Here is a 27,366-nt window from a genome sequence, read left to right on the forward strand (position 1 = left end):
CATTCCAAATCCATTTGAAACTCTCTACATACAGTTCTTGAGCTCATCTGAAGGCCACATGAAGTTTGTAGGTCTGTAGCGATTGACTCTGCAGAAAGTTGGCGACCTCTGTGGCGATTTACGTGCCTCAGCGTCCACTGACCCTGCTCTGTCAATTTACGTGACCCGATACTCCTATTCACTCCCAATCACTTCCACTTTGTTATAATACCACTGGCAGTAGACTATGGACTGATTAGTGGTGAGGAAATTTCACAACCGCACTTGTTTCACAGGTGGCATCCTATCAGCCCCGCTGGAATTCATTTATCTCCTGAAAGCGACCCAGTCTTTCAATGTTTGCAGAAGCTCGCATATATATAGGCAGGCACCTGTTATATGTTATGTTTTGCATGAAAGCGATCAAAACAGAGCAGAGCATAGCCCTCTCATTCAGAAGAGATCAGTGCGCCTGTTAATTACTGATGATCTAGCTGAGTGTCTGGCAAACACAACACCAGTTGGTAGATTATGTCCTCTTTGAGCCACTGAGGAATGCGGGCCAGCAGCAGCCATGTCAGGCCTTTTGTAGGACACCCGTGGTCCAAACAAACACGTAAACTAGGGCAACATGTTTACCTCACGCTATACGCTGCACTTCATACACAAAAAGCTCTTACAGGAGGAGCAAGCGCCATGTTTGTTCCCATGACGAAAAAAAAAAGGCATTTCAATAGAAAAATATCAACCCTGAATATTTCACGCTCCGAACAGAGCTCCTCGCAGCCACGGCCTCATTTCAGACATAAGTTTCGCCAGGCTCTCTCCATTTGCAATAATTTATGGCCCTAGATGGGCCACCTAATGGATTATAAATGGAAAAAACAACCATCTTCATTGCAAAATTGCTGTCTGCTTAATAATCAAGTCCCGCCAAAGGGCTTAGTGGAGAGCAGTTCTGTATAGATGGGGGGGGGGAGATCTAGCCCCTGGTTTGTGGGCTGTCTGTGATGAGCCAGCCCTCAGGCCTGCCTGGGCCACCCTCATTGTGCATACAGCATGGTCTAGAAAGCAGAGCTTTATCAGCAAATACCCCGAGTCAGCACAAGCAGTGGGGTGGTTATGCGTTGCGACTGGCACACCAGCCGATATTGTCATGTGCGATTAGGCTTGTGCTCATGAGCCTGTGAACTCATTCCTATGGCATCAAAGTCATCCCCACCTCCTACTCTCCTCCATTTATATCTCTGCCTCTCTGCTGCCCTCTCCTCTTTCCCTAGGTCCTTGCATTTTACATTCAGACGAGCAACTCCGAGACGCTCCCTCTGTGAACCTTGCGAAAAGCTGTGCTCCGATGAAGATGCAGGCAGAAAATAAAACATCAGGTTGGACTGGTTGAGTTTCCAAAACAACACTCGGCAGCTTAATTAACTCCATCCAGAAGCGTTATCCGCGAGTGAGAGCTAGCCAGTGCAACAAAGAAGCAGCCGGTGCCAGTTGTTTTGTCTTGGTACATCTCTCCAGATGACAAAGTCGATAGTGAGGAACAAAGCAAGTCACTGTGAGGCAGTTATGGGGAAACATCAGGAAGAGGAAACTGAGATTAAACCTTCCGGTGATGAGGCAGAGAGCAGCGCAGAACACCACGAAGCCAGGAAAAAAAACAAAAACACAACAGGCTAAAACCCTGACCTGAAAGATTTATGTCAAGCCCTCCTTGTCCTGTCTTTAAGAGAATATGCCACACTGTGACACTATTTTCTCAAAGGGCTACAAGTACAGCCAAGAGCCAGCAGCATTCGCAGTTATGCACAAACTCAAATGGACGCATCACACAGCAACACAAACACACACACACCAGTTTGGAGTAAAAGACCCCAGAGGTAGAGATTGTAAAGGCACACAGAGATAAGAAAAGGAACCAGCGCAGAGAGCAAAGAGGGAGGGAAAAAAGCAAGAGAGATGAGGGGAGGCTGGAGGCGCCTGGGCAGGCCTGTCAGACCGGAGGAAGTGCTGGTGCGCAGGCCTGCAGGTAAATGGAAGAAGAAAGGCGCCTGCAGGCTGCCTCAGGCAAGCCTGGGCCCTTCTGTTCTATCATTTAGGAGACAAGTCCTCCACTGATTCCCAATTAATATTTAACACCGCACAGACAACAAGGCACTCCGCTGCAGCGGTGAGGAGAGGAGAGGAGAGGAGAGGAGAGGAGAGGAGAGGAGAGGAGAGGAGAGATTGGTATGTTTGCAGTAAGATTAAGCACGATTTGGAAAGTTTAAAACGGAATCAATGTGCTCTATTTTCAACTATTCACAGCTGATCTGTTTCTTAAGCAATACACCATCACTTCATCCATCTACGAGACTGAGGTGAAACAGAAAACTGTGGATTGATTGTGTGGATCTCTTTTCTGTCCCTGAGAATTGTTTTGGGTTTAACATCGCTCTTCTCTGGCTGACAGACTCTTCGTCATTTGCTTTCATATTACCATCTCCACTGCTTAGCAACAACAACTAAAAAAAAGACAAAAACTACTTTCAAAATTAGGCTGAATGCATTTTTATGGAGCTTCCAGATAAAGTCTGTAGTTTGTCCTTCCAGGTTATGGTTGGGGTTAGTGAAGTTTGATTGTTGGAAATAAGTTCAAAGGACTCGAGGACCAGCGGAAATGGGTGGGAATCTGTGGCCAAAAGTCAGCGCAAAAAAAAACAAAAAAAACCAAAAAAAACACCATTACCCAGAAGTTAGAACATGGCAAATAAAACTCACCATTTCTATAACCAGTACATGCAAAGACGGCCTTCATGAGAATGAGCCTCAAGAGCAAACCACAGAATCTGCAGTTAAATGTCCCACAGGAGCAATGATTTCAACATTGTGCTGTGGTCAGTTTGCACTCCACTCCAGCTTCCTCTGCCAAACCCTCTGCACTTTTAGAGTAGATTGAAAAACCAAAGCCAGTAATGGTATTAAAAGTTCATCACAGGTTCTGATCAAAACAGCGCTCTCTATCGCTGCTGACTCTCGGGTTTGAATCTATTCACACATAGCTCACAAGTTTTTTTATATATATCTTGCGTTTTTGTAATTATATTTGCTCCCTGTATAGAGGACCATTTGCAACAACATGCTCACCAATATCTGTACAATTAAATTGAGAAGTTAAATTACGTTGGTCAATTTAATAAAATTAACTTTTGACTTTTGTAAAATTGAATAAAATTCAGTTGATGGGTAGGTAAGATATGGACACATTTCCGTAAAAGCTTTCAACTTACAGTCTGTATAATTTGAAGGGTAGTGACCAGATAGAAAGTATTGTAGACCCGACACAATAAACTCTGTCTTCCAGCATCTTGGACCAAAGCTACATTCTTATATTAAGTTTCATAATGAGAAGACCACTCTAAAATCCTAAATATCTTGCCACCAGCGTGTAACACCTCCCTAATGCCTCTCATGGTCAGACGGTGGGGCATGGCTCAGCGAAGACACAATCATTTCCTGTGGGACAGCAAGGGACTGCAAACACTCTCTGTGCCCTTGCTCACATCCTCCAACCCGCCCCCACTCTCTGGCAGGCCAAGACAGAGGGTGTCAATGCCTTGCACCTGGGATGCCCAAATGCCAGCTCGGAGGCTTTGGAACAAGGAACCTGTTTTTGAACCCAAGTCCTGCTGAGACCAAAACTACAATCCCTCTTCCTCGAGCTCACCTCTCAAGGCAATAAGACTGCTGCACCCCCTGTGCTTGCAGCAGAAGGCAGAGGGCAGAGGGAAGGCATGGCTCTGTTGGACGCCACCAGCCGGAAATGATTCTCCCCGTGCCAGAGCCTAGTACAGCAAATATCACATGTTTGCTGAAATAAACTGCAATTTTAATACTCGCACACGACTCTAGCGGCGCGCCGAAAGTATGAATGACACGTTCCGTGTGGCCGTGCAAACCCGGAGATCCGCTGAAATGAAAACGCATAAGTAAGCATCTAGAAGGAGATATGAAAGCCATGGATAGCCATCAATCACCTTTCACCATGAAAAATACCTCATGACCTCTGCTCCCCTGCTGCAGACTGTGGAATAATGACAGTCTCCGTGGGTCCTCTGTGGAATTCCAAATGGGAGTTAGAAATGAGGTAGTTCAATCAGTGGGAAAAGGTCAAGTGCATGCAGATTCGCTCTCCCTCGCCGTCTCCATTCCTTTTCCCCTAGTTCCACTTTATGCCCCCCCACCTCCAGGGTACTGAGGCAATCAGGGTAAAGGTTGTTATTTCTGCTGCTGCCGCTGCTGCTGGTGACCATGTTTAAATATTCAGCTGGAAAATGCTCCCTCTCCTTTTTTTTCCTTCCCCCAGATAGAAGTCGCTGAATTATTGTGCTGCGATTTGATATGGCCAGCTAATTCCGCTGTTATGTCTCGCGCTGCCTCCGACAACAGCGGAGGAGAGGTGGCTGGAGGTCATTACCTGAGCATATTCCCCTCTCCATGGCGGCGCGGCTTAGGGAGGAAAGTGTCTAAAAGCAAAGCAAACTAATGGCTCTGGCAGCTCTTCCAGCACAGGCACGGGGCTATTAGGAAAACTACAATCCCCAGGTGAATCTCTATGTCATGTCCTAAGGCTGTGTGTGACAAGGCCAGGTTGTCTCTGTCGATCAAGCTGGAGGAGGGCTGAACCTGGCCTGACATAGCATGAACCTGGGATATCCGGCCTTCTGGGAATTTTTCACGTACACCTGGCTGATTGGCACTCCAGGCCTCCTGGGTGGTGTCACGGAGGGTTATGTCTGCAGGTGTGCCTGCGCGTATGTGTGCATCTCCGCTTCAAGGCAGATTTGGGGACAGATTCTGGTGTGCGCACTAGTTGATCAGAGAACGGATTTAACTGCGGGGACAACCAATTTCCTCTATTGGACTCTTCCGACGACTGCATTCAACATAATGTAATGTGGTTCCTATGCATGCATATGGTTTGCCGGAGACGCAAGGAACACCTTGAACAGCTTTATCCCGAGGTCTGATCCAATCACAGGACAAATACGGGAGGTGCCAGCGAGCTGTGTGGTTAACAAGACAGTATCTAAAGCAGCCTTGGATAAAATGTGCAAATGTGCACACACACGGTGACAATTGCCTTCTTAGAAAATGTCATACTGGCACAAATGCAACTGCTAAGTGATGAATAAACAAATGAGAACCTGCTGAAATTTGAAAAGAGATTATTTTGGAAACCCTCCAGACTGCAATATCCCCCATCAACCAGTCAATGGACGGATTCTGAACCTGTTATTCCTTCACTGACATGTGGCAGAGTAATTGCTGTCTGGGGCCTGGGAGGAGGCAGGGCAGCGGCGGGGGCTGCTGCGCCTCCTGTCCAGCCATCTCAGCGTTACTCATCACCGGACTGGTCCACCTCCCGTTCCCCTCCAGGAGCAGGGCTTTTTTTACGTTCACCCCTGCTCCCCAGCCCTTCCACCAGCCACGGCGGAGGACACCGATAAAGGAGAGGGATGGGCGGAGGCGGAGGTCACCACTGGCCCAGGGTGGCCGGGGTCAGTGGCATCCATTCACTCCTCTCCCCCCGCAGGGCCTTTCTCTCTCATCTGTCTGGATGGGTGCCCTCTCTCTGGGGCACAACACGATGAGAGGCCCTGGCTCCGCTGCCGTCTCTGCCTTTCATGTCTCCATCTAGGGCAGTGGTAGAGAGACGTGGAGGAGAGGACGAAGGAGGGGGCAAGCTACAAATGTCACCCATAAGGGGGGATTTAATTAAAAATGACAGGGGCTGGCGCTGGAGAGTGCAGCCACATATGCGTGGAATTTGGGCGCAGTGAAAGCAAGTGCCTATGATTTATAATTCAAGTAATGCTCTGCACTCCTTTTAATTCTACGGCCAAAGAAAAAAATATCAAAAGGCTGCCCCTGTGAGGCTAATCCAATATGATATTTTTAAGGGCAGGCGGTCAATAGCTTTTTGAAAAGCCAGCTTCTCTGTCTCCCGTTCTGCTTCTCTCCCTCCTCTCCACTTGTCTGTCTTTCCCCCATCTCCCTCTGCTGCTCCCTCCTTTCCTCTCCCCTGCGCCCCCCTCGCTCTACAGTACCTCACCCCACCCTCCCAGGCCCAGACACAGAGCGGGCTGTGATAATGGAAACATCCCGCTCTCCGCCTCCCGTTCCTCCTGCTAAGCTCTGTGCGCTTGGGGGAAATTGATTGTCTGGCGAGCCGATCTGAACGCTTCCAGCTGATGGTAGAGCCAGTTAAGTCCTTTTTTATTGAGGGTATGAGGGATTTTTAATGGGAGTCGCATCAATGAACTGTGCAGCCACTCAGCATCTGCATGCAGGGGCTTTTTCGAATACCCTCCTTGCCCTCTCATCCCAGCTGCTCTGTGTTGTCCTCGCATACGCGGCCGATGCAAATGGGCACAGCTCACCTCTACCTCGCCGGTAGGTAACCTCCCTCCTGTGCACCCACTCACTCCATATATATGGAAGGTGTATTCTTGCATTCAGCCTCCCGTTGAGAACCCAGGTCACCTTACCCGCGACTCCCTTCCATTACGGCGCAAACTGGGCCATGACCAATCAGTCATGGGGACCTGCTCAGCATGGTGACCTGAGTGCGCCCACTTCTGCAGCCAGACCCACTGTCTGCTTTCCCCGCGCTGCTTCTGGGCCTGGACGAACAATTGCCTTATTGAGGCCAAGTGCTGCACAGTGGTAGGAAATCCAACACTTGCTCCCCTCCCATCCGAGGGCAGAAAGGAGGCTATTATGTTCAAACATCCTCATTATGAACCTCAAGTCAGTCGCTGTGGTAGTCCTTCAATCAAAGGGTTTAACAGGTGGAAAAGTAGGGGAGAGGCAGAGACGGAGAGGGGGTCGGTAAGGGGGGAGGGCACAGGGAAGACTGGAGACTGTTCTTTTTCTCTATTGATTTGAGTCCTGACTCCTACTGGCTGCTCCTCAATAAAGGACCTTGAGAGGAAGTGGGCTAATCCTGCGAAATTGGAAGCAGGCAATCGATTAAGACCAACGCCGAGGGTTCCCTTCCATTTTGCTCCATCGTCTCCATCTTTACTTTCACTAATTTCATTTTGCACAATTTCTCATTTTGCCCTGTTCACTTCACCTTTCACTGAAACCTCATTAGCGAGCATGGCTGGATCCAACTCGGCTAAAGAGCCACCCCTCACAAAAGCGCCCAGCGCTCTGTTTAGCTCTCTTGCTCCTCTTGTTCCCTGTGAAACCTCCACACCGGCCGGCGTAAAGAACTCCAGATCTGAGGGCCGAGGTAGCACACAGTCACCTTGTTGTTGATGACTTTTCTCTCCTCCGTTGGAGGTAATTGGGGTGTGATGCTGAGCTGAGATGTAGCTAATTGGCCGGCGAGGAGATGAGAAAGACTTTGGGGGGGGAGCGCTTCATTTCTTTACCCGTACCTGAGTCTCTCTTTAAAGCTGGGCTGGTTACATGCCTCATACAATGTTCCACAGATGAAAAAGCACAGACCCTGCTATTCCCGCTAAGCCCCTGTAAGCTTAGGTAAAAACAGCTAGGTTGGTGCTCCCCTGCTTTCACATCCGCCAGCGCTTTTAATCACACCGAGGTAGCTTGTAGGCCTGCCATGTAAACAAACACCACTAAAGAGTCGGGGAGCGCTCAATAAGGAGGAAAGACCTTTCTTCCACTCCGCAGAAAAAAAAAGCTTATCCGAAACCCTTACAAAGTCAGGTAGACATCCACCTTCCAGATGCCCGACTGTCTCAGATCTCTCTGTCCCTGAACTGGTTCGAGCTAGTTTCGCCGGCTCTGTAACAGTTTTCAACCCTGGCTCATCTGTGTCCCTTTACACCATTTTGTGAGTGGACAGAGGGTGGTGCTCGGGGAGCAAACAGAGCAGCTGTCACACTTTACATGCGGCCGGCACGGCCAGGGCCAGACACTGTAAATGTTTACAGACCCTCAGGGTCACCCAGGGCCAGTGAGGCACGTTAAACACTGTCTGCTCGGCCCTGTTGCCACGACTGCACAATCAGCACAGCTAAACAGCCTCCCTCACAATAAGTAGCCAAACAACATGGCAATCCAAGGTCTAAGTGCAAAGCGAATTAAACTGTTTAGAATTCCTCAGAGTAGCGAGCGAGCGCAGCAACAACAATAAAAACTGGAAAGTCTATTTCCCTTCACTTCACGCTCAGGGTTAACTACTCGTTTCCATCATTTACTACGGCCGATAGGTTGAACACAAACGACGAACACAGGACTCTCTCATTCTTTAGCTTCGGGCGATGTGAACTGCTGACCTCCTCGGCTCGCTCACTTGGTTAACTTACATTTCCGTCCGAGCGCCTGTGGTGGCTCCAGGGTCTTGCTGGCACACACCGGGTGCTGGGGTGGAGGGTTTTGCCTCCTCTGCAGACAGGCCAGCATGGCGAGGTGGGCACAGTACTACAGCCGGGGGAGTTCTGCGGCCAACCTGGAGCGGAGAAGAGAGAGCAACGAAAGAGAAGGAACATTTCAGTGAGTTAAACAAGATGATGTCAGGTCAAAGCTCCATAGCCGGCAGGAGCTGGCTGTGGGCTAGATGGGCTAGGTTTCTCACTCGGGATTTAATTGGGAAAGCATGCCTACAGCTGCCTGCCTCTCAGCTCTGTGTGCTGAATGATAAACACACACCTGCACTGGGGCAGCACGGTTGACATGGGTTCAGAGCACAGTCCAGGCCAGTCACTCTGCAGCTTCAAACAGCACTTTCACACAGCCATTCAACCGCATCTCCTGTCTATGAAACTATCCTCAAAACAAACACGGGCTCACAAAGAAAGTAGCAATGCAGGCACACCGAGACACATTCTTTCCAGGGCAGCGCGTATGTGGTGATTGATGGCGTTATCTATGGACAGCAAAAAAAAAATGGTAATGCTGAGAAAACAGCAGTCTGTCTGCTACAACTTAACATGCAACAGCTCTGGGGGACTGTCAGGAAAGGCCTGGGGGACGCAGTGGTGTCTGGATGTATGTGTAGCTGCGTGTTGAACCGTATGGTTGAATTTGTGCGCGTGTGTGTATGTGAGCAAATGCGATGGGTTGGGAGGGGGAGACTGCCAACCGTACATCAGGGCTAGTGACGGCACTAATCAATCTCCCTCTAGGCCATAAATCTCCAGCTCTACGCTCCCTCTTTTCCCCCCAAAGCCACCTTCACTCAGGAACACGGAGGCAGTTGCTCCTAGTTTCCTCTCAAAAAGCCCATCACAGTCCCAGTGGTAACATGGGACGCAGTTATATTTATATATATATATATAAAAATATAAAAGAAAACCCACAGCTCCCTCGCTAAGAACCCTCAACAATCGAGTAGCATGGAGGGTATCATTCATCAGCAACATACCAGTGTCACATAGCACAATGATGACTGATTACAAAGACTTCTACTTGGATTATGTGCCAGATGAGAACAGCTAAAGCAAACCATTTAGGTCCAGAAAGTGTTTTTATATGATAAGGATCAAGATTCACTCTTCTATTGTTAACTCAGCGGATATTGTTCCGTTTCCAGGAACCAAATGCTCTTAATGTATTGAACACTGCAGAAGAAGACCACTCTCACCTACAGCGGATAATGGCAGTGTCCGTAAGAAGTGGCCTCGGTCTTAAACTCTGCATGCGTTCGGGACTCTTGTCCAAAACGCATCAATATGAAGCGCTATTGTTTCCATCTGGGCTGGTCTACTCCCATATTAAAACAAAGAACAGAGGCAAATATTTCATCTATGCTGTCAGCGCCAGCGTCTCCTGCCACGATGCGTGGCAGATTATTGAAAAATGATTTCTTGTGCGCCTGTCACAGGCTTGTCCCCAGTTATTTATTTTCTCAGTGAATCACTAAATGAACATTTAGCCACCTGCCATCAGTCCATTACTTAGTTTTATAGATTATCATTTTAATATGAAAGAAAGCAATTACAATGATTACGGGATAAATTAATGACGGCCCATAAAGCGCCGGCTCCTGTTCTTTTAAGGAATAAAGCAAAACACGGACCACTCACTGAAGCGTTCAATCAAAAAAACAATAAACTTTAAAAGTGTCCCTGAAATATTTAACCAAGGCGGAAAACCATGATTAAAAAGAAGTTTAAGACTTCAACAAAATAGTCGTTTGATTTTAAAAAATGAATCAATGAATTAACATTTAACCACAGTAACTCCTAAAAACGTCCAAAGCAACGTTTTTTAATAATCTGGAACATTTTCATTAAGAGGTGTGTTTGTACAAACCTTAAAAGACATTACAGTTGCGGATCCAAATTCACTTCACCCATTTAGCTTTTCTAATGACTGATGGATTGATAAATGCACTAAGGAAGCACAGAGACACACACATCTTGCCGCCTATAATTACCAGTGACTGACATTTGTGGTTTGAATAGTTAAAGATCAGACGCAGGTGTTACAGAAATGCATCATCCCTGCAAAGAACTCCGCGTTTCACCCATAAAAAGCCTCTTTTAATAAAACAGTTTTCTCAAGGCATTACATTTGACCTCGGACCCCGAGGCTTGTACAATGCACTTAACACTCCAAGTCACATGTGTATTTTTAAAAGCTGTCAGAGGCGGCACAAAACAACACTTTTAGCACAAACCCAGCAGTGTGAAAAGCGTGTCCACTAATGCATCTCCCTAACAAATATAAGTTAATTAAATCCTTAGACTGTACGGTTCACCCTCTCTCTCTCTCTCTCTCTCTCTCTCTCATACACGCGCAAACACACACACACTGCAAACGAGAGAGAGAGGGTCCACTCTATGTCTCGCCAGGTGCTCGAGCAAAAAAAAAAAAAAAAGGTCGCTTGCAGTGCCACTTCCTCTCGCACACAGACAGGCCTGGCCCAAACACACTGGCACTTTGAGCTCATTACTGGCTATTCACATAATCCTTTCTCTGTGTCCTCTCTGTGAGGATACTAATTTCACAACGAGCCCATCCTCACAGTCCATTTGTTCAAAGATAGAGGTTGAGAGAGAGGAAAAGGACACATGGTGTAGATTGAGACTAAAAGCTAGTCTTAACGGGGGGATACCGCCACAGTTTTCCTCCTCTGAAATGAAAGACAATCGCGTAACTACCCTCCATTTTTCTCCATTTGCCGCTCACCAAATGTATTCGGAGGCATTATGCTTCGCTGAAAGGGACCCGCTTTTTTCAATTCAATTTCAAGAACCAATTTTCTCCTATTATTGCCTTTAAGAGTGAAGCAGAAGGAGCAAGTCCTCAGCTTGTTTGTCATGTCCCCCTTTCGCCTCATCTCCTCCTATTAGGTTATTGTACTACTTAGCAGATGTCTATCAGTGGCAGGAAATAATCTCCAAACCAAAACCCTGCGACCCATCATCCAGCTGCCCTAAAACAGCCCGTCTCGCTGAGGTCAATCCCTGTGAAGATGCAGGAGAATGTGTGTGAGCGCACACGCTCGCTAAAGAAAAAAAAAAAGAAAAAGAAAAAAGAAAAAACCCACCTGCACTTCACTCACTCATCAAATCCACTCACATGTCTCCTATTACACCAGGGCAGGGATATCTCAAAAGCCAGGATGTCTATCGGCTCTTTCCCGTTCTGCTAACGCTGCTGCAGGGTTTGCAATGGGGGCGGAAGATCAGTCCCATGAGATGAGGGAATAAGCCGGAATCAAGAGGCGGTGGGCTTGGCAGAGGGCTATTTCTTAGTTAAAAGGTTCTTAGACTGCAGAGGAGATCAGAGGAGATGGCTCCCTGCGCCCAAAGCTGTCTGCTCAGATAAGCATCCTGCCAAGTGCGGGGTGTAACAGGGTGGTCATGGGTGAATAAGCGGGAGTGCGCGTGTTTTGAGCTACACATGTTGCAGGTGAAAGAAAGAGTGAGGTGTCTGATACTAAGGGCTGGGTATTGAACCTTTATGGAACGGGCTGTAATACGACTTAAGTGTCAAAAACTTCTAAAAAACAGTTGAATGTAATTGAATGTTGGGTCGGATTCATGGTTAGTTTAACGGACAACTTTTTAACATTGTCAAACAAAAAGAAAAAAATGCTGATTATCTTAATGTAGAGAGTATGTAAAGGCATATTTTGCACGGTGGAGGTTAGGTGTGGTCTTACAGGTTAGAAATACAGGAAAGTTGACCTCGAAATTTAATAACTGTTGGTTTGCTGTAACCACAGGCTTTACAGTTGTAAATAGAAGAATATTAACAACCATAAATGCAGTAAGGTTGCGTAGGGTCATACAATATAAATGCTCTTGTATTACAAATGCTCTAACATTGGGCTTAGAAAAAGAACTAAATCCTGAGAAATGGGAAAAGTTTCCCAAAGGAAAAACCTTGAGCCTTGATAATATTATTCGGTTTCAGTTTTGTTTTTGTTTTTTTTTTTACAGAAACCCAGCCTTGATTAAAGTGTCTCCGGTGAAACTTCCTCCGTCAGTGTTAGACCAGTTTCTGGGGCCTGGCAGACAGCCTCCACAATGAGCAAAGGCGGGGCTTCAGCCTAATTGAATGGTGACCCTGCCGTCTCACTATGGGACGCCCCATGCAGTGCTTTTAACAAGCTGCTGTGTCTCCCCTCTTAATAAGCCCAAACAAGTTAATCCAATCGACACACTCAAACTCTTTCTTTTTCTTTAACAAGGCACTGCCTCTACCCCGTTAATCCCCGGCTCCCCCTTCTCCGTCACCATACCGTCACATGAATAGGAGGGAGAGTGAAAGGGTTCATTAGGAAGGACTGGCAGTAAACCCCTTTCGGCTCCGCACTTTCCACACACCAGCACTAAATAATTCGCACTTATACTGTATATTCAAATCACCCACACACTAATGCTCACATGTGCCTGATATAAAACTGGTCTATTTGGACGTGGCGCACAATGAGAGGGCTATGTTCGCCGACCTTGATCCACAAACACACACCAACAGCAAAACCACACACAAACAAAAAATTCTGAGGGGACATTTGCCGACAGGCACGCACTCTGGGACATAAAAAAGGCATTGTTAACAAACCCTCCCTGCTCCACAAACAAGAGCCACTGATTCCCTAACAATACAAGCCCCTGGATGCACTCACCCACCAGCTCCGCACAACCTCACACCAGCACAATAAATAACCTGCACAACAAAAGGCCATTGTGTGTAAAAGCCTACAGTTTGGGCACTACTGCAATGATATACGGTGTTGGAATAACATATTGGCAGCTGAGTCTTACATATATGATCCATTGTGTCACTGTTATTGGGGCTTATATGCTGAGCAGCCGTATTTATAAGCAGTTTCTCCGCGGATGAAGGGCATCTTGGCAAAAACACTCAGCTATTAGCTTTCCATATTCCAGTCAGCTTCAATAGCTTCACCCATGGGATGAAGGGTGAGGAATGTCTGGCAGTCCAATAGCAGCGAGTCGTCTGTCATCTCTAATCAAAACACGCATGCCTAGTCTAATGTCAAGCCTGTAATAGCAATAAGGACTAATTGACTTCACAGCCAACTACTGCATCTTTGTGCTGGGCTAGGTTACACTGATGCTAAATAACAGGCGCACACAGAGGCGGCCCATCAGGTGGTACATTTTGAAAAGGCAGAGCTTAAGAATATGGTAAATCTAGATTTAAACAAGCAGAACCTGTGTCTAAATCAGGTTTGGGTTAATTTATTACTAAAGGACCGCTGAAGAGTACAAGAGTTGGTCAGTGAGGAAGCACTTACTTCCAGTTTGTGTGCCATTTCTAGAAAAGATTTTTTTATTTTAAAAATGAAAGACACCAGGTGGTTACTGTTACAACTGAGCCATTTGCTGCGTTTAATGTCAATTCTGGTGACTCGATCGGCCAATGCATCCCGGCTCACTCCACTCGCTCTTTACACCTACTCCTGCTCCCACGCCCTGAATTCATAACATGCTCTGCTTCCCTGTATGGTGGCGAAATAAATACAATGTCTCCACTTATTTGAAACGGCGTGAAGCATTGGGCAACCAAGCAAGTGGGGAAAAACAATGCATCCCGCGTCCTAGGAAGCGATCGGTTTCCAGATCGAGTGTTACACGCGCAGCTTTCAGCTGAATTTACTAAAGCATTAGTTGTACTTCTAAACATACACTTTTACTACAGTAAAGAACACAGTACAGGGGTTACAGCAACCTAAGCATGATCAGCCTGAGCTTCACATCAGTTCATAATATGTGACATTAAATGCATCAGTCGGTTACTTAGCAAGTAAGGATATTATTTATGACTGAGTTTACCAGCTGGTGAAATACTTATCTTTTTCGGACAGAGCTCATTCCAAAATTACTGTCACTCAAAAACACAGAACAACTAAGGTATGTTTAAAGCATAGGTCTTCAACAGGGGGGGGCGTGACCCCTAGGGGGTCCACAGGGGTACTGCAGGGAGGGTTGCAAAATCTTTGGTTGATTAGACATTTTTATATATATCTTTGAAATTTTTATCCACAATTTTCCGCACAAATTAAAATTTCTTTAAACATACATTAACATGAACATGTTATCTTTCAGTCAACACTTCACTCATTCAGAGATACAAGAGCTGTATGAATAGTGCAGCATTTCAGCGCCAGCCACACTAGACCTGTCAATCTAAGCCTCCCGCCCCTATCACTGCAGAGCCAATCACAACACCCCATATTACACACTGACTGTCAGGTTTCCCACCATTGGCCGAGAGCCTATTCAGTTCCAGGTGAAATCCCAGACGCGCCCTGCAATGTTAGCAGAAGAGAAGCTAACGGTGCATGATATATATATGAGTATGTTTGAAATAAAAAAAAGTATATTTATAAATAGCAACGTCGAAGACCCCTGCTTTAAAGCAATCCACTACAAACCCTATTTAACTGAAGTTAACTACATCTGTCATAAGGCCCGTTGCGCTGTAGCTCTATATTTCTAATTTGGTTTCAGAAAGCCGTCCTCTGCAGTAATAATCATTTTGAAACCTAACACATGCTCGCAGTCTTACGCATGGGGAGAGTCACCTCGGTAAAATCAGTTAATTTCCACAGCAGTATGACCAAGGTGCTCTTACGACATGACTGAGTCTCTGTGCGCCCGCTCCTGCCAGCGAGGGAGTTTGAGCAATGAAAGCAAGGCTTAAGACTGTCAGACAAACCACAGGGGAAACACTTCCTCTTCTCCTCTTATTGCCTCAGCTTCTGTTGTATTGTTTTTCAGGGTAGCAGGATCAGTTGTCATCTAATACCACTTCCACACAGAAACTCTTACTGGAGGTTAACTGCAGAGTTCACACATAACTCTTGCCTGCAAATGATCATTTAAAACGTTAACATTAATTAAATTAGATTGGATCTACATTCAATGTCTCATAAAAAAAAAAAAAAAGATTATTTTATATGATTTCTGTTGACGACTCAGCCTCACCAGTTAGGCCTTCCAAGCATAAATCACGAATGCTGCGCTCTTGCTCCAGCCAGATGTGAAAAATGAGCATCGCTTTCTGGTTTTCATGCTGGGATTTATATTTTCCTGTGTAAACCTTATTACACACCATTTGTAAAGCCCTGTTGATATTGCAAAATTTCTTATCCCAATGTGACACAATCCTTTATTGTCCCAGAGAGGTCCATTCATGGCTTAACATAACAACAATAAAACGAGGGCTCCCCCCCCCCCCCTACCCATCCTATGTCGGCTCACTTGAATATTCAAACAGTGCTCATTGTCTTTTTTGTGTTTTTTTCATTGTTTGTTGTGCTGTCATTCCTCAGCTTGGCTCCTGAACTTCAAAGAACGGCTTATGCCAATTTATGATGAAATGGAGCGAGCAGTCGAGAGAAAAGATGGAGAAAGAGAGAAAAAAAAAACCTTGACGCAAAATGGCCCTGCCTCGAGATGTATGCTTATTAATGGGTGTTCAATAAATCAATGGAATATAATTAAATTCAAACAATGTGATTTCTTCTTTCACTTGCTGAAGCCTGACTCCAAACATCGCTCTCTGCTGGGCCCAAGGTGACCCCAATTCCCATGGTCCACAGGACAGCACGGCTGTCTTTCACTGGAGGGTGTCACAGATCCAATAGTCAGTCATGCATAACATTAGTGTGTTGTGAAGCCCACAAGGCAATCAAATAGTGCACCGTTGAAATGTTGACACTGATCTCATTTGATATATCTCAAGTGTGACAAAGCCATTTTTGCTCTGCTGGATATTAAGGACTATAAAAGAGAGGATGACACAAGTGCTCACAGCTAGTTGGGCAAAGGAAACAGGCATTTTTTCCTCCACATATTTTCTCCTTACTGCAGTTTCCGTCCCGGAGAAGCCTTTTCACTTTACTCCGAAACGTGTGCTATCCAGCTGTTGTCATCTTTCTCCCTCTTGAAGTTGGCCCTGACCGAGCCAGCAAAGGGAATCCAATTGGACAGAGTGGGAGGTGAGCCTGCAGTTGGTAATCACCTGCTGGCTAAAGGCACAGATGGCACAAACATCAGCAAGATGTTGGGGTAGCAGCGATCCAAGAAGACTTTCTGACAGGCAGACAGACAAATACGGAAACCTGAGAAAACCCACAGCGAGACGAAGGATTTGCTGCATGCAGATTTGATGCAGAAAACCTCAAAACTCAAAGAGTTGAACCGCTGATCTCCATACTGTTTTTAAAGGCAAAGTGACGAGGCTCGGGGACCGGCCACCGTGGGCAGGTTGTAATGACTTAAAATGGAAGATGCCTCCCGTGACAAAGGCAAACCTGATAAGGGCTTGCGTTATCGGCGGGACTGACCGGCCACTGAGAGAAATGAGAAGCGAGGTCATCGTGGAGATAACGGCGTACGTGCAGGCTGATTATCTCCTCCCTCTCAAGGATTCTTGATACATTTCGTTGCTCCTGTGATTTATTTGGTAGACCAAAGGCTTGCTTTTCTTCTTCGGCTTTCAGAGCCGCACTTCAAGGAGAAGCGCGGCTGTTGTGCATCTGTTAAGATTTATTTTTGAGCTACCGTGACTCCTTCTGACACACCAGAGACAGCCAATTTAAGTCTTCACAGGGATTAGCATTCGATATATGCTGATATATTTAAGTACAACAGTTTGCATGAGCATGCAACTATCACTAAAATCAGGTGCAACGCCTGTTAACTTTTCTCTCTTTCTTAGCTCTACATGAAGGAAGTTGAACGGAGTCATTTGGTTTATTGATGTTGCTGGCTGAGTTTTTTTTTTTTTTTTCCCGGTAGTCAAGGCTCCCAACACATCAAACATATCAAGAGTAAAAAAGGCCCCGGAGACATCGTTCTTCTTGAAGACTCCCCAGCAGATGAGCTCCTTCTGCTCTGTGTGTTACTGCTTGGTGCCTTGGTTTGTCCTTCACAAGAGACAGGTAACACTGCCAAGACCCAGTAATTAGTGCAGATGGAGACTGTAATACTCTCTTCCCCTCCCTGCAGAAATGCCAAGGGAGGCAATCTATAAATTCCTGCATATTAATGCAATTTAAAACCACTCCAGACACCTTGCTGGAGGCAGGTGATAAAAAGGTGAAAGGCAGACTATCTGGCACACAGCTGCTGATATGTCGGCGACATCAGGCCTGTCTCAGCGTCTTTCTGATCCGGCACCCCCCCAAAAATAACTTGATAATCTGTCTCCTTTCTTAGAAAATGCTCTCCAAATCCTGACCTTAGGCCTTACAACTGGGTCTCTATCAATAATTAAATGGTAATCTAAAAACCCATTTTAGTTGGGTCATCTTTCTGCGCCATTGTCCCCGCTTCTCTTCTTCCTCCGTCTATTTTTTCCTCTTTCTGTAAGATCTAGTTAGAGATTCCATTAGCATGAGAAAGCAGGCTGGTAATTGTCTTCACCCTACTGAGTGATCCCTGGATAGAGGATTAGGCAGAGAGAAAGCCCTATTTCAACTCGGAGCACAGATGCTGCCCACAGCCACCCACTTCAGATTAGATTAGACTGCAGAGGGATGAAACCAACTGGTAACTTCAAGCAACATTAAACATTAACATGGACGAGAGGTTAAAAAACAAAACTTTTGTTCACCTTTCATTACCAGCTGTGACCCCCTTGTTTTTTTTTCCTTCTTCCTTTTAGATTTTTTTTTTCTTTTTTAATCTACTAATATGATTTTCTGTTGAAAATAGGGATTTGGGAAAGGCCGCTTATAGTTCCTCTCTCTCTCTCTCTCTCTCTCTCTCTCTCTGTCTGATATACACAGAGTATTTAGAGCTGAATCTCCCTAAATCATCCCCCTGGGCCACCCTGTCCATCACTAATCTGCCCGCAACCGCCCACTCATAAGGAGGTGTCACATTTCTGGCACTCCTCCATGGAATAAGCACTTCAAACACCAGCGCTTCTCCACTTGACCTTTCCACGGAGATGATCGATTAAGCCCATTGGATTTATTCCATAAACAGGAAACCATTACATCAAAAAGGCAAGGAATTTACCTCTGAGGCAAAACCTAAAATCCATATAAGCTTTATGAGGATTCCAATTTTTATTGGCTTTTTTAATCCACTTCTTGCAGCACATTAATATCCACAGAAGCTTTTCAGGGGTTGTTATGGCTTCTGAGTCACTGCAGCTCCCTACCTGAAATTATGGAAGGAAATCAAAATGACAGTATAGTGAAATTCAATTCAACCTGTGCTCGATAAAACTGGTGATGCAGAAAAACAGTTTAGCTCACTGCGCTGACAGGGTAGGGAACAAAATGACTGAAAAGTTGGTCCTGAAAAGTAAAAAAGTGTCAATCTGGCTGCTTTATAACAAACAGCGCGCACACTGTGAAAACTTACTCTGCTTTTCACCTGTTCAGGAAGCTCTGCGGGGTAAACTGAGCAGTGCCAAGGCCAGTGAAAGGTCTACTTCTTGCTTGCAGCACAGCCATTAAGTTACAACACTGCAGGCTTCCTGTTTTCATGCTTCTACATGCTTTCAGCGAGGACAAGAAACAATCTCGAGTGAAACAACAGGAGGACAAAGAGCATTTCGGTGACTGCTTGCTTTAAAGGCAATTTGATGGCGTAGCTATGACGACGGTCCAGACACTACGCGGACCGCAGTGGCGCAGCCCGATGCGCGACTCCAAAGAAATGTAACTACATATCATGGCAGCGCAGAGCGGCAGAGCTCTGATTGGTCCTCTTGGTAGTAGCATGTTTCTACTGAAGTATTTCTGGCTGCTTCTCCATCCCTACAGTCTGCGAATCTATTGTTTTGGATGCATATCGTTGGACTCGACGTCAGCGAAATTTGGATGAAAGTTTCAGCCGCCACTGTTGAAAGTGAAGCAGGAAGTAGAAACAACAATTAACCCAACTGGCAAAAAAAAAAAAAGACACAGCGCCGACTAACGCTCGGGTGGCGTTTTTAAAAAGCGAGCCAGACCGACATGGCGCGAGTCTAAATGGCTCACGTCTAGCATAAACTCCGCTTTAAACCCCGACAAACGACACATCACTTCGAGCCCATTTGTGAAAGTTAAAACAGGAAATCTGAACTCATTTTCATTTCAACAGAAGAGGGAGCGCTCACTGTCCCTCCGAGGAGCCCAGCTAGACTCCTCCTGTTCGCGATCACAGTGGCCAGCGAGCTCCGCTTCAGCTCTGAGGGACTCCTGCTCTATGGTAATCATATCCTATTTGAATAATGAGGCAATACCGCCACTCCTGCTGCCCATTCCCCCTGCATCCTTGACTGGAGTCTTTGATAGACACTAATTCTAGCTCCATCTATAAAGCCCCTCTCATGCATTTTTAATAGAATCTATTACTTTAGGATTAAATTATAAAAGACTGTCCTCCTTAAATTTTTAATAGTTTGCATAATTGGTATCAGGGCCTGAATGCGAACCATAAAAACCCAGTTTGTACAGGACTGAGCTGCAGAACGAGTCAGACAAAACACTGTTGCACAAAAATGACACACGTGGCAATACGACACTAAAGCACACATCGGCACGCGCCCATGCACGCGCGCGGCCAGCAGGGCCATTATGGCTTTGGTTTCACTGTCGCGGAGAATAAGGAGGTGGGAGCTCTGAATGAAGTGGACAATAAGGTCAGGGACCATGAGAGTCGCTTTTGGCCGGTGAGCTCCTGAAGGAGCGTGAGGCAGGAGGAGTCACCTGATGGAAACAGGAGACACGAACCAGGTGTTCACAGACACCGATGTCAACTTCGGCCACTAGCTCACCGGAGCTAACAGCGAAAACTACTTAGCAGGTTTACAGCCTCCCTTTGTCCCCGTAGCCACTGACAACTGTGTTCAGTCTGCTTAAATGGAAATGTATTTCCCCTTTCTGTTCCCAGTTCCGGGCAGATCAGCCACAAGTTAAATGTCATCTGCTCTCTCCAGCTCAGCTCTTTCCTATAACAGACAGAGCATACAGGAGGGGCAAATGTGTCTGAGGCATCTCCTCTAAACTAAAGCCCCCTTAGAAATCCATGCACGTCACCATCCCCCAAATTAGCACCACAGGGACACCCTCCTCACCGCCCCCGCCTGCTGGCGGCAGCTCTTTGGCATATCTGTACCGGGGAAAATATTTCACACTGTATGAATTATTAAGTGAGGGGCCAGTGCTAAGCAGTGTGGAGATAGACCGGTTATTCACAGCTCTATTGGGACGGATGCGTCGGAAACCCGGGCCGCTCGCCTATCAGATCGTTTGTCACGAGCGATAGACAATTTACAATGAGGGAATTTTTCAATTTATTCATTCTGCTGTCAATGCAGTTTTTTTTCACCTCCACTCACTCCGCTCAACAAACCCCTCCTCCTTTACTTTAACTCCGTCTCACCCGGGGAGGGGGTTCCATGCTCGAAAACCAGGCGCCTGCCTCTCTGTCTGACACTGTATCTCAGCTTGAGGAGAAAGGTGGGGGGTGAAAAACACACGTTCAGAAGACACGGCGAAAGCGATTCTGCTCCTTTAATCATCTTAACCGAGGTAAAGGTGTGTTGGGGACATCCTGTGACAGCTGAGGGGTTTGGGCCCCGGTGATGGAGCTGTGGCTGCGACTCTGTGATAAAGGAAAAGAAACGGGAAACCAGGGGGGTGAAGGTCCTAGATTGTGCCTTTTCAGAACTAAGCTTTAACAGGCCCCCACCAATTTGACACAAAAAGGACATGTTAACTGAATTAAACCAAAGCTGACTTACAGCTCATAGCTAATAGAGGCCCAGACATGATAAATGCATAGAGCTGTTTGGATCTGTATTGTAATAAAATAATACATTTCAAAAACAGAATAATCCCAAATGCACTTCTCTTTTTCAGATTTTTTTACTTTTTGGGGTTGATGGGAATTTTATTCAGGAGAAAGAAAGGGATCCCAGAGGGCAGGATCCTGTTTATTGTCACTTAAGAGAAAACGCCAAATAACAACTCCCACACAGATAGGACCTCAGCACAAATGTCTGCCTGCAGACTGCTATTTCAACATTAATTACCGAAGGTGAAGCAGCTGTCAAAACAGCCACAGATTTCATTTCTGTTCGCAAATATCCTCTGTTGGAAGAGGACAAAAGCGACAGAACTGCCTCGGAAGCCCGACGCCGCTCTCTCGCATCATTTAAAGGGAGGGGCGGTCAAATTCACGAGGGGCAAAGCATGGATAAAGTTTTCAAACATTTTTTTTTCCCCTTTAAGCTGCACATACCAGAAGAAAAAAAATAAATAAATATAAAATGAGATCAGCGGCTTTGTTGGTCTAAATGCTCGGTGAGAGCAGTTTGACCTGTGAAGCAGCACAGAGCGTTTCTCTATCTGTGATGTCCTTTGAAAGCCTGATGCAGACGGGCTGCACTGAATGGGTCTTGATGTGAAAGGCAGAGATGTTAGATAAATGTCCTCGCGGCCAAGGCCTCTGCCCTCTTCCTGATGATGCATTCTTATACTCAAATACCCACTCCCCCCTTTACACATTCACACACACATACGGAAACACAGACAGGCAGTGCCAACAATCCCACTGAGGGCAGCATTTGTTTGGGGACAAGGTGACCCTGTTGCCTAGGGGCCTGTGAACAGGCACAATGAAGGCCTCTCATCCTGCACACACCCAGCCGGCTGTGTGGAGCTGATGACGGGCGGAGGGGGAGCAGGGTGGGGTGTGAGAGGCATCACAACTCCCTTCTACTGCAGCTTTAAAAGCCTATTCAGGAAGCCCCCTGAGATAGCTCCTTTCACACCCTGCACAGACGGAGCAAAATCCCCGCTTGTAACCCAGAGTCACGCAGTCAACAGATGGAGCAGCTATTGAGTGAAGGATCGCGCCGGCAGAGGCGGCTCCCTATCCATCCCCACTGGAAACAATGGGGCAGCAGGTCAAGAGTGCCGTCTCCAGTAGGAGGGGTCAGGGGGCGGGGGGGGGGGAGGTGGGGGGGCGTGCTTTGACACAGTCGTGCTATGCGAGCACTTTGAAACCGGAGGAACTGAGGGGAATCTTTTCTGGATGACGGGGCAGCAGGGGAGGAGGCCCGCGGCCGCGCGAGAGGCCGCTCGGGCTGGTTGCCGGGGATCAGGCTCAGGTGGAGGGGGATTTTGTGCGAATCTGGGACAGCAGTGTTTGTGTTTAACCTGCAAACAAGAACAAAAAAGAGGTCCCTGTACACACACTCTTGCACATTCGGGAGGTGGGAAAAGCGCAGACTCGCACACGTTTCTGGGACCAACTGTTAGAGAGACTCGTCTTTGTGCCGCACATGAAGTGCAGGGAACTTCACTGTTGATAAAAAGCATGACTACGAGGCTACAGAGATAGAAGGGAGAGGAAGCCTTTACCGCTGCAAAACAGCTGTAGTGCCCTTAGGACATTTTTGTCATAAAATATTGAGGTGGATATACTTGAAACTGCTATCGAGCGTTACAAAACTAGGCCGCAAAGCTTTTCAGTCTTTAAAGCAAATACTCAAAAACAAATGCACCGCCTCATAGATTCATTATTGTTCAATATTCTCCAAGAACGGTCGCGTGAGATCAAACAAAAGTGGCAAGTCGATACTGCAAGGCGTTCATTCATTAATTGATTGATTGTTCTGTATTTTCAGAGTAGTCGGGAAACTGAGGATGAAGAGCCGTCAAAGCTACACGGCCGTCACAAAGCAGTTGTAGCTCACTGTAGGGGAAAGTATATCAATTTCCAATTGACCAGCAGTCTTGCTATCATATGGCTCTGACCCGGGAGTCAATTAGTCATCCAGGCTGCCCTGCCTCACCGGGTTTCCATGGCCGGCGAGGACAAAAAGACGGGAAGGAGGGATGAGGAGCTCCCATCACTCATGGGTCTTTACATAGCATAAACAAGTGTTCGACTGAGATGCCAAATACCGCCGCCACATGTTCCTCGCCCTCGAAAACCGTTGGTTTATGGGGCTATTTTGCACAGGAAGGCGCTCATTACGAAGCAGAGGGTGTCAGGAGCATCGCGGCAATTCTCCATTAACAACCACTTGACAAGAAAGTACAGAGACTCCAAAAAGACTTCCTGCCACTTGGGAAATGTTCACAAATCACACCTAATTAACCACAAAAGCCAAGTCCATGAAATCAGAGAGCCCGCAGCCTTTTCAAGACAGAGGTGAGATCGCCTTTTCTGGGCTGCAGGACGCACACGTTGCAAGTGCATCGTCACTTCTTTCGTGTTTGTTTTTCCCTCAAATAGTCAGAGAAGCACGAGGGGACACAGGGTCGAACTGTTATTCTATCTTCCCTGGGTCACATCACAATACATCAATGGTTTGCCATTTCAGAATATGCTGCTGTTATGCTATTTGAGCCCAGAACTGAAAAAGAAAAAAAAAAAAAAATCAAGCCTATTCAACCACACTGAAAGGGATCGATAAGTGCACGGAAAAAGAAAACAGTCATAAACACAGAGGCTTTTATTCAGAGTGCCACGATGCAGATGAAAGCTCAAAATGCACCTGGAGAGCGAAGCTGAAAGCGGCGCAAGACAACAGAGCCCGCAGAGCTATCAGGTGGGTCCGGGGAGCGTTAGCAATATTCAGACCTCAGCACCATCTCTCCCCGCAGCAGCCATTAACTTTCTTATACTGTTGATTTCAAGGAGACTCGGCTTTCTTGGGCGAGATTCAGGCCCCGGTTGCCCTCTTTTTTTTTTTCTTCTTTTCAGTGTGGTCTCACAAGGTCCTCTTGGTTTTCTACAAACAATACTGCTGGGCTGCGGCCCTTATTTAAAAGATTAATAGGATGCTGTCTTGGCAGAGAGGCAATCAGTGAGGTTTCTGTGACAGCAGAAAATGTGTGAAAACAAGGCAAAGAGGAGAGACCATTGTCACGGTTACCAACTGGCTGCCGCAGCTCAATTGAGATAGCTGTGGCTTTCAAGCCCGGCTGTCAATCACAGCAGCAAGCATCAATGGGGCAAATTTAAATGATAAAACGATAAGTCATGAGCAGGCGATTTCGCTGTCACCGGGACGGGGGCTGTTTAAAAAGTAACTCGCTATGGGTGCAGAGATTTCACCGCAGCCATATGGAATTTGGTTTTGCATCAAGTCGCCGGCTTCACCCCTCAATCATGACAGAATGTGTAATCACCAAATGTCTTCCTCTCAATCCCTGTTACAATTGGCAGCACAGCGCTGCCACTAGAGATGGGGGGGGAACAAAATGGAAAGCCGACTAAAAGACAAGCTTTAAGTGACACTTAATTTGAGATACCCAGCCATTCTCTCGGCTCCAGTAAACAGGATCCATCAAACTTCGCCCACAGCCTGTATGACTCCGCAGCTGTCTGCGAGGAGAAAACACCGTACGCCTGAGAGGCCCTCAGTTATCAAGAGGACTGATAAAGAAATCAAGTCCCTTAATAGTTCTTAAAAACATCCGAAAAGAGGCGCAGGAACGATCATGATTATTATGTTCTGCGGAGCTAATTTTTATCTCGTCTGTTTCTACAGCAGCACTCAGGGCATTTCCCTTGTTTAAAGACGAACCCATCCGAAAAGCAGCTTGATGTGTTTAACGACCATAACCGAAACATCCGCAGCTCGAATACCTGCTAAAGGACCTTTGTTTTATGTCATTTCCCCCTCTCTCTCTCCCCGACCCACATCGCCCGTCAAGTATCTCTGCTGCAAGCAAATGACGGTGAAAATTGCCCAAAAAAAATAATCTTTGGTGGAAAAAAAAAAAAAAAAAAAAAAAAAAGGCATGACAGAAGCTAATGACGGCCTCAGAGAAAATGACAGAGCGGGGAAAACACAAGTGAGTTGCTGAAGAAGTGAGAGAAAAACACTAAACAGCTGCTTTCTCCCTTCCTCCCTTTGCTCATCCCAAGAGAGAGTCCCATGCGATCTCCCTGATCCTAGTTTGTGGCTGACAGAGGGGACGGCAGCTCTGTTCATCTCCCTGCTCTCATGGCGCCCGCCTCCCCCCCCTCCTCCTCTCCCCTCACCATCACTCTGCTGCCAAGAGGGAAAGATGCTAGGGAGGGGGGAGCCGGAGTGGGGGGGCTACATCAAGGAGAGACTCTCCCAGTGGGTTCTCGTCAGTTCCAGGCCATTGCACCTTGCTCGCTGGGATTTTGTTTACACACTTGTGCGCAAACGCACACACACACACACACATCCACGCAGAGGCAGACGACTGTTAATGGATACGATAATGTGATGTGTTGTTTTTTTTTTTGTTTGTTTCGCTTTTTTGGGACTGTACAGATGAATGTTGACTTTTTTTTTTGTTTTCAAGAACTGTTGTGACACCGCTCCAGTAACAGATAACCGTAAGTCGGCGATAAAGGCGAACGGTTTGACGCCTCGCGGAGCTTATTTAAGTGGCACAGGAGCAGATAACGTTCAGTCAAAACCCAGTGATACGGTTGATGTGGTCAGCGGTAATGTGTAGCCAAAAGGCTTGACACACTTCCACAGTCTTTGGGGACAAGCAGAGAACGGCAGGCTGCCCTTGTGCATTCAGCTTCTACAGATGTTGCCTCGGAGAGCGGCTGACTGGCTGGCTGCAGTGACAGCTGGACAGCTGTTCCTATAGACGTAGCCACAGAAGCATGGCATGGAGATGGGGGAGGGAGGGGGAGGGTGGGTGGCGGCGGATGTATGTTTAGTTTATCTGTACGAAGTTCCCAGGATGTGCAAAGCTGTCAATTTTAGCAATGGTGCATGAGCCTGGATAAGGAAAGATGGCACCGAACAGGATACGGGGAGAGAGCACAGATGGGCAAATATCAGACACGGATGATGTTCTTTAAAGAAGTTCCAATAACAGATTTTTTTTTTTTTGTAAATTGTAATTAATCTATTAATTAAAAACGAACAAGTGCAGCGCCAACTGCCGGCTACGCAAGAAACCAAGTCAGGACGTTTAATTTGATCCTGGAGGTTTGTTTCGAGCGGGCGCAATGTTTTATCACCATAAACAAAGTAAAAGTTTAATATGAACTTCACAGGGAATTTCAAATTAATTTTTTTACTTCTTCATAAAGGGGGGGGGGGTAAAAAATCAATTTTAAAAAGAGGAAAGGATAATTGGCTGAGCATTAAAACGACTCTACACTTTGTGCCAACATCTGTGGCTGCTGGTGATGAAAGGGAGTTTAAATTGGGGCCACGCTCGGATATCACACCTTAATTCTGCCACCTGAAAACACGGTTCAGACAAGAAAACCTTGCGGATTGCGGCCTGTACAGTAACATCCCGAGGACCGCAAAAAGAACTGAAAAACACTCAGCCGCATTAAACGTTTTCACCCGCTTAACAAACGCGACGCACATCACGAGTTAAACGAGTTTGGGTTGACGCCAGACACTTCTGCCAAAACTCAAATTTGTCCGAAACAGCCCAGGCCGTTCATTATGCCACTAAAGGTCAGCAATTTGTTCAACTCAATAAAAATGTTAATAAAACTAAGAGCTCACAAGAAGCAGCAGTCACAGCCCCCGGTCGCCCATCAAAAAGAAAAAACAAACAAACAAAAAAAACGCTAAAACGCTAAAACGCTGCTGCCAATGTAGCATTACGTAGGTCAAAGGTTGCACAGCAGCGGCTATGTAGTAGGAAATATAGCTTTGGCCTAATCGTAATCCCGGTCAAACTCCACCAACAGAACAGATATAACACACACACACACACACACACACACACACAAGCACAGCTCTGCATTCTACAGGAGTTCATAAGCACCACACACACACACACAAAAAAAAACAACAAAAAAAAAAACTCCAATTCCAGTGTGCACCCTCATCCCGGTCTGCTAAATAAATGAAAAGACCCATTATAATTATATATGAGATATTTTAGAAGTGGAAAAAGTGATTACTGTGGATGCAAGTCTGGAGGTGGGTGGGGGTGGGTCATTGCTAAGCAAC

General features: G+C 46.4%; 1 protein-coding gene across 1 annotated transcript in view; it reads right to left on the reverse strand.

The window, feature by feature from the left end:
* fam222aa (family with sequence similarity 222 member Aa) overlaps nucleotides 1–27,366 on the reverse strand; it is a 44,698-nt gene that overhangs the window by 10,540 nt on the left and 6,792 nt on the right. The window contains exon 2 of the mRNA XM_047591923.1: nucleotides 8,307–8,449. Within this exon, the coding sequence (XP_047447879.1) occupies nucleotides 8,307–8,403 (97 nt within the window). The 5' untranslated portion in view covers nucleotides 8,404–8,449. The remainder of the gene's footprint in view (nucleotides 1–8,306; nucleotides 8,450–27,366) is intronic.

Source organism: Mugil cephalus, chromosome 8 (genome assembly GCF_022458985.1).
Source record: "Mugil cephalus isolate CIBA_MC_2020 chromosome 8, CIBA_Mcephalus_1.1, whole genome shotgun sequence".
In the NCBI taxonomy this organism is placed as follows: Eukaryota; Metazoa; Chordata; class Actinopteri; order Mugiliformes; family Mugilidae; genus Mugil; species Mugil cephalus.